Raw genomic sequence first — 14,615 nt, 5'->3', positions numbered from 1 at the left:
TTTTGCCATCCATATTGAAAATTAATAACCAGGTTTATTTCATACGTGTCAAAGTAGGGCACTGCTTAGTATCAAATGCTTTCTAGGAAAAAAATTAAATGTACTTAAAGTGGAAGTTCTTTGGGCAGATGCCGTTTACTATTCCATTTTTTTTTGGTGACTGCTGAATGTTGGTTTGTGATGATCTCAGAAGTTCATAGAAACTATTACATGATTTGTACTAATGAATCTCCTATTTGTTTCTAATGAGTAATCACATGTTGCATTTCCAGCGTGCTTTTCTTCTGCACATCTGAAAGCCCTCATAAGTAAGAACTAAGCATTGTAAGAATTATGAAAGTTAGATGGTGGTAAGATAGCAAATGTGTATTTCCTGTCTAAAATGCCAATGCTCAGAGGTGGAAGCAGATGCTGTTTCACAGCAACAATACTCTATAAACAACAATTACTACAGACTGTGACATTTCTAAACTTACCAGCGTGGCAGGCTAAACAAATCTTGTATGTTTGGTAGTTGAGATGAAATGGAGTGTACCAACACATTACACAGCCCCAACTAAGTCAGTGCCTCAGAGAAGTAAAAGTTAAGTAACTGTCACTTCCTCCTCACCAGTTACATGTTCCCTTCAGGACTACTCACATAACAGTTGACCGAAAATCCATCTGATTTATTTCCTGAGAGTGTCAGTAAGTTAGAGGGGGCTGGGGGAAAGGGGGAGAAAAGCAAACCAGAAAGACTATTAGGAGACACAGCATCTGCAACCAAAGTGCAAGTGTGCCTGGCCTGATACAAATCTGTATGCAAACTCAGGACTGACAGGACAATTGGTATAGTTTTCCCCAAAATTTTCCCATCAGATTTGAGCAGTTAAAAGGCACTTTCCTTAGCTTTTATCAGGAGAGGGAGCAATCTTCTAAGTTCAGTGTCTTAACAAATATGTGGTAACTTAAAGCAAAAAGATAATGCCAATTTACTTCAGAGGGAATATTGAGCCTGCTGCAGGAATTACTGATTTTTGCTCTCCTCTTTTGAAGTTGCAATTCTGAGAAGTTTTGAATCTGATAACTATAAGACTAAATCAACAAGGAAGGTTTTTATTTGAGCTCTTCTCTGTGTGGCTGAACTATTCAATTATCCTGTCAGGGCTATTAAATAGTCAAATACCACCTCTACTGGAAAGCTCTTCCTTTAAGTTTCCTACACAGTTATGCTAAGCAATATATTCCCAATTCATACCCAGACCCGTCAAAAAAAAAAAAAAGAAAAAAAAGACACCCCCCCTCCAACAACTCTTCTGTTCTATTTCTTTTCTTTCTCTAAGAATTACAAGACTATTCTGGCAAAAGAGCATTCTGTGCAGCATGTCTTTATAGGCACTTGCAACATTAGCTTCCTCCATTTTGATGTTTTTCTTACATCAGGAAAAAGTATATATTAGGATGAATTATCAAGAAGTATTCATTTTAACTTTTCGTGCTGAATTTATTTATATATATGTATGTATTTTTATATATATATATATATATATATAAGATGAGTTAGTATTACTTTTTTATCTTACATGTAGCTGTGCATATCAGGTCCTAGGCTAGTCTTATGATTGATACATTTAATTCTACTGAAGACACTACCTTTAACTAAAAGTTAATCAACGTTTAATCTACCTTTAAGTCTTAATCTGAGTTTAACAGCTAAACATGCTAAAATAGACTGGCAATTGACCATAGTGGAAAAACTAAATTCTCTCTTCTAACTGCAAGACATGACCTATAGTAGGCTGTTGGGTATTTCCTTGTACATAGTAACTTTTTCATAAAAAGAGGACAAAAAGACCCTGCTCTCCTTTCTTCTGTTATTACATTGGTGGAATAATGTCAAACCTAATAGTCAGGTTTGTTTTGTGTTCATGCATAATCATGTCTTGAAGATAAAATGCAATTTCACATATTCTGAAGTAGAATATTTCCTCCTGGAAAATCTATAACCATAGGTGTAACACACTTCTTTCCACCAGCCTCAGTCCTATATTGCCTTGTTGTTGAATAGTGGAGGAAGGACAGCCTAATCTCTGAACTGGTAACTCAGAACTTGGAGTTTATCACGGAACTCATGTAACAGGGATAAAAGAGCTGGCATGCTTTCAGATGCCTGACATTGCTAGTTCAGGTGCATGTTGGTTACAAGCAAATGAGTTACCAATTACAGGTGCAAACTGAAATCTTGCATTATAGGAAGGAAAGTCCAACAGACATGGCACAGGTGTTGTGAGACAACAGCTCCGGTCCCAGCTGAGTCAGGATTTTCTACAAGCAGAATTAGGTCTTTAGTTATTGCTTGAGAAACTACCTGAAGCTTGCCCTTTTTAGTACCTCAGACCTGTTTGAATTCTTCTTCTAAAGTTATAAGGATTTTGGTATTGTATGTCTGTTTACTAGACATACAACTGTGGACAGTTGTACAGTGGGATCTGATGACATGCTTATAAAATATCCTACTGTAAAAATCTCTCTCTCAGAGGAAGCGTCAATCTAATAAAGTCAAGTCCCTGCTTGAGATGGCCAGCACTACGAAGGGCCATCTGTTAAGATCTTGTTAAATTAATAAGGCAGAAAACTATGTATAAAAATCTTTTGGTCCTAGGCTGGAGATAACATCTTGCTTGAATTTGGAAATGCAACTTTCATTCTCTTCCAAGTTCAAAATTTAACAAGGTCATGAATCTGTAAACAGTATTTTAGTATGAGATAAATATTTAATAGATAAATGAGATAAATATATAATCATATCTATTTCAACCTGCCTTAAGGTATGAAAGAACTAGAAGCCATAACTAATTACTTTGTCATCTAGTACTGATATTGCAGAGATTTTGCGATAACTGATCTGTTTTCTGTTTGGTATCTGAAGAAGAGAAAACAAGCATTATAGCAAGCGTTTAAAATAAATCTCTTCATCAGTAAGCTCAGGAGTTCTGCATGTTCCTGGGCATGTGATGGTGAAAAAAGGCACTGCTACTGGAAAATTTTATATGTTCTCTATGTAGTTGGTAAGAAAGAGGTTTTTTTCCATCACCATTTCATTGGAGTACTTTTTCTGTGCTCTCAAGAGTATTCCAATGGTTGTAAAAGTCATTAGGTTGTTACGCTTTTACCAAGAAAAAGCCAATTAAAAAAAATTGTCATAGAAAAGGAAGATGGTCAGACTCTATTCTGTTATAAAGCAAAATCCAGTCTTAGACAACATATGAAGTACAGGCCTAGTAGCTGGGAATATAAGCCACAGCAAACTATAAAAATAAAAAAATAAAAATGAAGGGTTGTTGTAGAGCAGCAACATTGAAGAGGGGCCAACAAAAAGGTGCATAGGCTAGGAGGAAGAAAACGAGGGACAATCCAGAAGACAAAACAGTAAACAAAACCTGTATTTACTCTATAAGCCTTATACTGCTGGTTAGAAATGCTTATTGTGTAACATGCTTCCAAAGCTGAAATTTACACCCTGCATCCTTCTGAAATAGCATTAAAACACATTTGCAGTCAGAATAATGTAACAAAACAGATGGCCAATGGACTAAAATGTTATTTTATGCTATTATTTGTGGAACATAGGTCAGTAAATTATACATATCTTCAACAATGCAAATGATTCTTTTTACTGCTTAAAAATAGACTAAGTATCTAAATTAAATTCTAAGCCACTTCATGCAGTAATTATTTACAGCCCAATCCATTTGTTTAAGGCTAGCTGGCATAAAGGCAGCCCCACACCTTATGTATTTGTCCATCTGTTCTGTCTTTCAGTAGCTATAATTCATTGGTACCTATGTGTTTTGGGACCCGAAAGTTTTCTTACGTAGCAGCTACTGCCCTTCAGCTCTATGAGACGGAACAAATGTCTTTCCCTTTAGAGTTCAGAAATTACGGAAAATGAAATATAAACTTAGTGATCAACTTCAATGCATCATCAACTATGTAGCAGTCAGAAATAGAAGTGAATGAGCATATGTTGAGACAATTTTTGTTTTTTAAAATGCGTGCTACAATCCAGTCTAAACTGCGGTGCAGCAATACTGTGCCAGCCTATGCAACCACACCATTAGGTACAGTCCAACACGGAACTGCCACAGGCCACTCACACACAGATTTGATGTTGACTATCGATGTTAGCCCAACAGCACAGTGTCCACTATCCACTGCATCCGACATGCTCGAATCCAAACTCCCCTCTGTCTTGCAGGTAACCATTTGTGGGGATAGTGGCACTTCCAACCATCAGTCCTGGGGTGGTTGTGCTGCGTTTTGTGTGTTTTCTTCTTTCATTCTTTCTTTCTGTCTTTTTTTTTAATGGTGTTCTTTCCCTTGAATAGACAATCACTTGTTTGGAAAGTAGCCAAACCTGAAATAAATACTCTTACGGTTTTGTTTTTTAAAAGGAGAAATACAGAGAGGTGAGGAGAGGGTCTTAGGCAGGTGACAATGAATGCCGACACACTTCACTGCCACTATCAAGCTCTTGATTTTCAGTTCAGAAGTTCAAGTGAAATATCTTCATTCCCTGTTCATTGAACATGTTTGAATGAGGTCAACAGCCAGCAGACTGAACACAAGGGCGTTTAAGCCTGTCAATAGGAAGGGCCGAAAAAGAGCTGAATCAGAAATTCTGTCTCTCTTGGAGATGTTGATGCTTCTGTGGGAACCCCGTGTTAGGTCTGTAATTGGGTAATTAGAGCCAAAAGCAAATTCCTCGACCTGCAGATTCAAAACCTGTCAGGCAGAGTGGGGCACCGATATCTCTCATTTCCTGGGTGAACTTTGAAGTTCTATAAACTTTGCTGTACTGATAAGTAGATACTGTCGTCAAATGTTTTTGTAAATCTACCTTTGGAAAACAGATTTCTTTTGTTTAACAGTGACATCAGAGCAAATGACAAATTTGTGGATGACCAAAACTGTATTTCCTCTCACCAAAATGACTTTTTTTTATTTTAAAAAAAGCTGTATCTCAACAACTTTAGATACTTAAATAAATTCAGACATCTGGTCTATAGTTTTTATATTTCTCACTTATATATTCTGGTTTGTGTTCACTTCATTAGTCTATTTGTCTGAATTACCTCCAGCTGATCCCGTAGTTTCTGATACAAAGTGTAGAACTCCTTATTTCATTAAGGATTATTATTATTTTTAGAGCTAGCTGCTGCAAAGCAGATGTTTGTGCCAAAAAGACTATAGAAGTTCTATGTCCAGAGTAAGTTCATCTGCAGTGGTGATTTAAACAGTGTTTCTCTTGGATATTTTAACTATTAAGACAGGTTGTTAAGTCACAGCAGTCCGTCACTCTTAAAAACATAATTGGGTCTGTATGTTATCAGCCAGGGTATTTTTGCCTTCAGTTTTGTCCGAACTATAAAAAAGCATAGTTTTCTCCTTGGAGTTTTGTTTTCTTGCTATGTAGACTGAAGCAAAATTGCTCCCCATCCGGGAGTGTAATGACAGTAATTAAAAATGCATTCACTCTGAAGTGACAGGGAATCAGTATGAAACATTGAAGATTTGGAGGGAGTGATTTTTTTTTTTCTTGTTTGACACTGTGATAATTGCACAATATGAGTTTTTCTGGTTTTACAGTCAGTGCATCTCAAGACTTCCTAATTCATCAATAGTAATTAAAGTTTCAGATCAGGATATGCATGAGTGACAGAGTTGAGTGGCCAGGGTTTGCACGCTAGTTACTTCAAAATCTAAGCTATCTATATTTTAAAGTTGCCAGGCGTTAGGTCTCTTGAAATGGTTTATTAGCTTTGAACGGATGCTGTGTTGCATCTCTGCTCCTGATACTGCAGGCAACCTGAAATGCTACCATGTTGAGACCCCACACTTCCTTTCCTTTTTTTTATGTATATACATACATGCACACATACGTATACATACAAATGAATGAATAAATATATCAAGCAACCAGCCTATAATTTATGTCAAATCAAATCTTACTTCTTCAGATGTATTCCTTGGTCTCTGAGAAGTCCCATACCAATAGCTTAGTAGATAATATGTTTTGAAAGCTTAACGTGTTCTGAAAGCATAACCTTTTTTCTCCTCTCCGTGGTATAGTTCAGTCAGAAGCTTCATCACTGCATCTTCCCTGCAGTCCTTGAACACTCAAGGTCCAAGACAGGCCATAGTAACAGATGCTGTCAAAAGTCAAACTGCTTCCAGAGTTCTATATGATCCATAGGAATCAGGGCTGAGGAGAAAGAGCCAAGTGATTTCCACGGTCACCTTCACTGTTGTTGAACTGCCCACATTTCTCCAGCTCTGCACATGTTACAGAAAATCTGTGAAAAATGTGTTTTAATGGAACAAGAACAGATACTTTGTTGGGGAGAACTGGCTTTTTGTGCTATGAACTAATCTTCTCATCTATGCACAATAACAGTAGGAGTTACAGTGACAACCTTTGATCTGAACTTTAATTTTATCCTCTTCAAGCCTGCCATATGTCAGGAGCTTCCAATGGGAAACAAACTGCATACTTTGAGGTGGAAAAGAACAAAGGATGAAGCAGCTATCCATTGACTTTCTGGATTGATTGCTTCTGATAATATGTTCAAAGTTACAAGACCAACAAAAATATAAACAAAATATTTCAGAAAAGTTCCATATAGGAGATCACATGGTATATTTCAGCTTAAAAATTGGAGAGATGGGAAAGAAGTCTGGTTTGTTGTTTCTGCTTTTCATTTTAAAATTGTCGTCATTAACATCTCAGGATTCCTGAATCCTAATAAACTGTTGTTCCCTTTTTCTATATTCCTCTAGGCAATGGATTTATGTATTCCAGTGCTGGCAAGGAACATTCCTGGGAATGCAGCAATAATAAAACATAAGGAAACAGGACTGCTATTTTCAAATCCCCAGGTAAAAAAAACCAAGAAATCCTTAGACCTTTCCCTTCCAAAGGTCAGGTTCATTTTCCATTACATGTTTGTGTCTGTCTGGAAACTTGGCTTTTCCTCTCGGCCGTTTTTCTCAGATTCTCCTGAAAACCTGGGTGTTAGACTGCCTTTCTTGAAGCTCTGCTGTTGTCTCACATTCACTTTGCAGTTCACTAAACTTTTACTAGGTGTCAGCCTTGCTGAATGTTTGTCTAGCCTGTGCTGCTTTAGAGCCTGCCATCTGAACAGGGCTGGGTTCTCATCAACTTGTTGCACTTCAGTTTTGAAGGTTCCATAAGCAAACCCTGGAAGAGATGCGATCCCTATGTCGTATTTCTCTCCAGGTACTAACTGAAATACTGAACTCATATTAGACAAGCAGTAGCTAACCGAAAGAGAACCATGAGCCTGAAGTTTTAGATAATACGTTATCTATAATTTCTAGCAGTAAGTGTTAATATGAAGCATTATTAAGTCCAAGGTATTGCTCAGTCAGAAAATAATTAATGACTAAAATTAAGTAAAGTGTTAGAATGGAGTTTCTGTGAAGATAAGTAAGAGTGGGGAGAGGGAACACTACCCATATTTAAATGCTGGAAATTTTCATTTCAGTATATTTCCTGCATTCTGTCTTTGCTGTTACATATTCGTATATGCTGTGGAAGATGACTTTCAGACACACATTCCCTCAGTGGTTTTATCCAGCTCAAGATTAAAAAAACCTTACTAGAACAGTCCATTTGATAATTTTGCGAAGTAGAAAAAGTATCGTATTTACTTACTTTGTGGAGTGTGTGATTAATGCATCTTATTAAGTTGTGTTTAAGGAAGGTGAATTCTCTCAGTTTTGGAGGGCTTTTTTAATAGAAAAATTCTTGCAGCTCATGGTTTGGCTTTGGTGGCTTTTTTTTCCTGGAATATTCAATGTTTCCAATGGTTTCTACAAAAAAATTTCTTTGTTAACTTCTGGAATTTATTTTGTTGTGGAAGAATTCCCTCTTCTTGCAATATCCTTTGGAAATGGGGTACTTCCAGGCTAGTGGAGGGTGAGATATGGAGCGATTTTTAAAATTATTTGTATATGTTTTCCCTGCAAAAAGCCCATTAACTTCCATATGCTTCTTCAAACTTCAAGGATATATGGTCATGTTGAACACACAGGCTGATGGCTCTCCTGATATTAATTCTGATACATTCTGTTGTTTCCCTCAACATGCCAGTTACATTTGGCTTGGAATTCAAACACATTATTCATACCAGACCCAATTAGCTTCATCATACATCCTTGTAAGAAGCCTCTTCTGTGATCTCCAAGCATCCTACATTCCAAGTGTTTATTTAGAATTCAAGATTAATTAAAAATATGCTATATATTTCCTCACTTAAAGTGCAATTTTAAGCACAGATGTAGTCCCAGTGACATCAGTGACTGTACAAATGGCTAAGGACTTTCTTTTATATCACAACTAGAGTCACAGGCTGTAAATACGTCTAGAACGCTATAATCTTAGTTTATATAAACCCCTTCTGTCTGAGCTCCCTTCTCTGCAATGTGCTATGCCAAAGATTGGAAACCCCCCTATTCTAGTGCTGCTTGTTGACCGCTTTTTTGCTGTTGTTCTATTTCAGAAGTCCACGGAATTTCTTTTAAGTGTAGATGGTAACTTGCATTACCATATTAGCTATCATACTCCTAGGTAATGTTTGTACTGGAATCACTGTGCAGTTACCCTATCTTAGAAAGGAAAGCAATATCCCTGTTTCTCTGTAAAACAGCAATTGTATCTCATTTAATAAAAGCCCTTTTATATTTTCATTGGTGTGAAATAATGTATAAACTATCAAAGTTTGCACATGGGTCAGGAAAATACTTGTTTACAGGATGATACTCTAATCCCACTGCAGAGGTGTTGAAAAACTTTCTTCTTGCAGAGATGAGCTCAGAATGCCAATCATCATCACTTGTGGTTTTAAAGATAAAGCAACCATTTTCTCTTGTTCCTTATCTCCCCAAACCATAACAAATACAGTTTTTAAACCACTGTACACACTCTGTCAGAGGTTGAGAGTTATATTAGATCAAAGAAATGCGATTAGGTTAGAACACTTACCATGTGCACATAGGCTGAGGCGTCATGACTGGAAGTAGAGAAAGCCTTGCCAATCACTGAAGACAACACTCAGGTGAAAACAGTGAATGCAAAAGTGAAAGCAATGAAATGTTTTGTCCTTGATACTACATCATCTGTGCGCATTACTTTTAAGTCACGGTTTGATCTTGCCACTACTTGAATTTGCAGGTTTATGGAATATTTGACACTGAGTTAATGGGACCTGAAATAAAAAAAATAAGTGAGAGAGAAGAATAGCCAGCGGCTTTTGGGCAGTAAATAACTCAAAACCATGTTAAAAGGGAAGACACAAAGAATTATTCAGCATCCTAAGTTTCAAAATTCAGCATCTGTAAAAGCTCACAGAAGGAGCTAAATAAACAGAAGGAGGTAAATAAACTTTAAAGCCAATAAGAGGGGGGCCAAGCATAAACAGAGTTTGGAAGAGAGCGGGACCTGGAAAGACTACTGTTAGCAGAGACAACTTTTGAAGTGGTAAGAGGGAAACGCAGCTCAGCTGAGTGCAGGCAGCAATACATTCAAGGTACATTGGTCTCCTCTGCCAAACATGGGTCAATGCCATTTCTACCAGGGCTTCAAGCCAGAATATAGCCAAAGTTTTTAGACCTTTGCACCTTCACACTGAATAGACTAATTTGTAATTTTTGGCAGTGCCAGCAATCACTGCTTGTACTCCCTTAGAAATACTGGCCCATTGCCCTATGAAGTACACAGATGTGCCAGCTAACTTCTGAGCTTTGCCTGCCACTAGGTAGATCTGTCGCTATTCTGAATTTACATCTGGCGTTTGCCTTCCCTGGGGTGATTCTCTGTTGTTTAAGAATCATGTTCTTTTATCTGCTGAAGCTGATATGAAATGGTTTAATTGGAGACTTACTTTCATTATATAAATAATATATTAACCATGCATCTTATTTTCATTATGTGTGAGCTGCGGCACCAGTGTAGTTCTTGTGGTAATTGAAGGAATATTCATCCTTTTTACTCAGTGCACTCATTTTCTAGCTTTATCTCCCAGATAAACTGTATTTCAGTGTCTCTGCAAAATCTTACACAGAATTTCTTTTAGGTGCTGTATAGAGAAGCTGGCATTTCCTTTAAAAATGATTGGTCAATTTACCAGGAGAAGAATCTATTATGGATGTTGCTGTTGAAAAATGCCTGTGTTTGAAGTGAAGTACTACCCATAAAAAGGGCACATGTAAATCAGTTCTGGATGTATATAAGATGATCTTCTCCCCTGTTTTTTTCTGGGTTGTAGCTAACTACTGAGGTTCAACTTTTACACTGTGTTTTTCTGTCACATGTATAGTAATTATACCCGTTTCTGTATGTGAACAAAGGCTTATTAGAAATATGGATGTCCCCCAAGTATTAAGTTAGCATGCCTATTACCTCCTTCATTTTGGCTGCTGAAGTGCATACCCTTATGTTTGATAATTGGAAAGTAATTTGTGAATTTTGCCCCTTTCACCAAAAGTGAAGCTTACTTCACATCTACAAAAAATATGAGAGTGCACAAATATTTGTGCAAATATCACTTGCACAAATACAGCATAACAGCTGATAAAGAGAAATGTTACCACACCGTAAGTAGTTTGTGTATCATAGGCTTCTAGAAAAGAAAAATTAAGTGCTCCGTTTTCTGAAAGAGCCCTGAGTTCTGAATGTCTGCATTCTGCAAGTGGGAGCCCATGCTTCAGGCCTACCACAAAACTACAACTGAAATGGAAGTCAGCTGTAGTTAAGGGAGACACCTGGAAAATGAAGTTATTGCTATCTAAAGCTGAGCATCCAAAACTGAAAACAAGCTAAGCCAGCTGCTTGAAGGGTATGAGGCAAAACCCAGATAAGTCATAGTGAATCTTTCCATTGGCTTCCAGTGAGATTGCAAGTGACTTGTAGGTGGTCACATTTGATTAGCAGAAGAAGTAAGGATAAAGCTGAGAAGTCCTTATTCTCTGTCTCCTGGTATTTTTCCATTTGCTTTTTCTCTGTCCTGCAGTTTCTCAACTTTTATGCTTTGGACTTGGTTTGGCATTTTCCTGAAATTATCCCCAGCATCAAGTATTGTAACTGTGAATAAGGATCTTATTTCTTCTATCATTTACATGTTTCCAAGTTTTTGTCCTCTATATCCACATTTTAAAAGAATGCTAATAGGACTACCTGTCAAGAAATGTTACATTGCTGCTTCTGTTCTTAGGTAATTTACATAAATTATTTTTAAACATTACTTTAAATAAAATCCTCCACAGGAGCATAAAATTAAAGTTGGAATGTAGTTCAGTGTGAACAGTATTTATTACTGTGATTATACAGGCAATTGGATGAAGGCAGCATAAGTCATGTAAGACTTTCCCACCTTCCCTGTTCTGTTCTCTTGGCAGATATGGAGGGAGGAAAAGAACGTGTCTCTAAAGTTGGAGTCATTGGCTCTGTATCTGCAGTGTCTGATAGATGCAGCCTCAGGGTACTGTCTAGACCAGCCTCACCTAGCTTCTTTAGGGACAGGCTCACAAGCAGTCCGAAAATACCCTCTTCAGACCGCGTGGGTTCCAAGTAAGGGACTCAATACGCTACTTCAGTTAGCACGTACCTGAATGCAAGGTAGTTGTGGGCGGAGAGCAGGCCGGGTATGAAGCACGTGGCCCTCGTGGCTCTTCCAGAGGCCGCACTTTCAGTGCTGTGTGGACAGAGCAAAGATTACAAGCAGTACTGATGTTACGTAAAATAAGAGGTTACTGTTAATATGCATGTATGAAAATCATCTTCTTCTATTACCTAGTTACAGACCTTTCCAACAGAACTGATGTGCATCTCTGACTCTTTAAACTTCATGGCAGTGATGCATATATTGATAGTTTGTCTTGTCAGTGAGAGTCAAAGCAGTGATTATAACATGTTCAATGTGATTTCACATATCAGTGTTTCCCAGGGGTCACGTTATAGTTATGTATTATGCATAGGCATCCCTTGCATTACAACAGCAACATGATTCTGTGGTAACCAAAGATTTTATACCTGCGTATGTATTTCGATACACTGTGTACTTAGGTTTTCAAGTATAGTTTGCTAGTTAACCTAGTGTTGATATGAACTCTGGTCTTATTTGTGATTTTCCTTTCATAGCTGACAGACTGTGTAAATAATAGATCTGCTTCTCCCATCCTTTTTGTTCCCCATGTCCCAATGCACTGATCTTCACTACCAATTGTGTAGTAATGCGTTATCTTAATTTTCCAGTGACACAATAGCTATCTACTTTTCTGAGCTGAACCAAGACACTATTTTGCGTAGATCTGAGCACATTTGTAATCAAGCTGAAGTATTGGAAGTTGTCTCTTGATAGAAAATTAGACCAGCTGCTCAGAAGAGATTAGTTCAGACATCAAATCTCCTTTCACACGTTTGAAGTTCACAATTTCTCTTCCCTAAAACTAAATTAGAGTGGCAGAGGAGCAGGCAAAGGAATAGTTGTAATCTGTGAGGTCTAGTATTTTGCCCAGTAAAGTTAAAGGAAATTCATAGGTGGCTTTTTTGCAGAGTTTCTTGAGCTAACACTGCTGTATCTGTAACTGCCCACATACATCTACTCGGAAGAGCTTGTTGCTGCATGCCTGCTCTTATCTTTGTTCTGTGACTATATTTATGTAGTGAGTTTTTTAATCTTACCATAAAATTAACTAAAGATGTCACAGTAGCAATGAGATATAAGTTTAGCTGAGCTGAGATCAAACATCTAATGCCAGTTGTCCTCCATGCAGGAGAGCAGGTGAATTGTTTAATTTATAACCAGCCTGGTTTTCTAACACGTGGGTAGGCAAACAATTTTTGTGTCATTAAATTTGTTGCTCATATTTGTCTTAATGCTCTTTGGATTGTCTTTGATTTTAAATGTCTTAGTTCGTGGGCTGTGTAAAATAATATATAAAATAATTATTTATTGATCATTGTTTATAAAAAAACTATGGTACTTGACCTTGAAAAATGACTTTGAATAGCTTCATATATTGGCTCACAGTTGAAGTGCTTTACCAAAATCAAGATATGGGTACAAGCTATTTCAGTATCATTAGAACTTCAAGGAACTTTTAATTTATTATTTTCTTTATCTTTTTTAGGAGTTTGTTGCGCTGTCCAAGAGTTTGATGAATGACCCCATTATGGAAAGAGAAATTGTAACAAGGGCCAAAGACTACGTGAAGAAACATCATTCATGGGAAAGTGAAAGAAAAGCCTATCAGACTCTTGTCCTAAGACTCCAGTGAACTGCAAGACTACAGCTGATACCCGGCAGTCTATGTAGAGCACTTTAATGATGGATATGTAATTAGCTTTGGGTACCTCTTGGTTTCTTTTTAGACGAGATAGTAGGACATGCATTATTATTCTATTCAAACATACCAACATCACAGGAGTTGCCTGCTACTTCAAACTATCACATTTATCTAATTCAGCACACTGTCTCTAGTGTACCAATTCATCAGAGGCTGGTATCGTTTTGTAAGATCACATAGGAGAAATATACTCCTTGAGCAGACACAAAATTTTTGTTGTTGTAAGGCCTCAAAGGGAGGGTGATTTCTTGTACACAGTGAAGCACTCCACCACATAGAGCTCACATCAAATGTTCTGATGGTGTTGCATCCTAATGAAACTGCAGTAGCAGTTTTCTTTCCAGTTATACCAGTCTGAATGTATTTGGGTACACGTGACATGCACATATACGTCCATAAAGCCAAGATTAGTTACATAAACAGTGTATAAAATCATTAAGATGAAAGCTTTCTTAAGACTGAAAGATCAACATATCTGTTGACTGCATAATGATCAGGGGGCCAAAAAGCAGGCAGAGTGTTGATGCTTGGGAAAAGTGAGGAGTATAGGGCATGTCTTGTACTGCCCTCTAAGTACCTGAATTGTTTTCAGATAAGCTGATATGACCAAACAGTCCCATGCCTGCATTTTCTCTTGGGTGCTGGGACTAGAGCAGGAAGGTTGGAACAGCACCCAACAGCCGTACATGGCTTCAGATTCCAGAGCTGCTCAGTGCTGCCCGCAGCAGCAAGACGTGCTTGCAGACAGAGACGCTTTGTTACACAAACTACCTCTTAGTTTGCCAGTTTCTTTGGTACCTCTGTGATTTACTTATTTACCAAAAGATTTATGAGAGCTGTAAAAAGGGATGAAGGGGGGGGGGGAGATATTTTGAATTTACTATGTATTTTGGTACTGTTCATTCTCGTTTGTGGCTTTCAGGATATATTGTAGTATATGGCAGCAGGCTATCTTAAAGTGAGACTTATCTGTGCTTGAAGTCCATACTAATCGTTCCTGCCAGCCCAGTGATTATGGGCCTATCTTTGAATCCATAATAAGTCATCAAAGGACTTCTTACATTTACAGAAAAAAAAGAGGGTCATATTTTTAACTACCAACTCTATGTGCTTTGTATAGGCTGCTTTGTATAGGCTGCCCCCAGTGAGAACCAGTGAGATGTTTTCTATTGTTGTGTCAGACTTTTCTTTGTAATAATGAAGTTCAC

The 14,615-nt window shown here is 37.6% G+C and overlaps 1 protein-coding gene across 1 annotated transcript in view; it reads left to right on the top strand.

Annotated features, from left to right (window-relative positions):
- The window catches only part of GLT1D1 (glycosyltransferase 1 domain containing 1), a 55,837-nt gene extending 42,223 nt beyond the window's left edge, over positions 1-13,614 (top strand). Inside the window, exons 11-12 of the mRNA XM_010581743.1 lie at positions 6,820-6,918; positions 13,192-13,614. Coding sequence (XP_010580045.1) covers positions 6,820-6,918; positions 13,192-13,338 — 246 coding nt within the window. The 3' untranslated portion in view covers positions 13,339-13,614. The remainder of the gene's footprint in view (positions 1-6,819; positions 6,919-13,191) is intronic.
- The last annotated feature ends 1,001 nt before the right edge of the window (positions 13,615-14,615 follow it).

This window comes from Haliaeetus leucocephalus, unplaced genomic scaffold, assembly GCF_000737465.1.
Source record: "Haliaeetus leucocephalus isolate CR32 unplaced genomic scaffold, Haliaeetus_leucocephalus-4.0 Scaffold802, whole genome shotgun sequence".
NCBI lineage: Eukaryota > Metazoa > Chordata > Aves > Accipitriformes > Accipitridae > Haliaeetus > Haliaeetus leucocephalus.
Note: the sequence above shows the minus strand (reverse complement) of the source record. Positions and strands in the feature narration are given on the sequence as shown.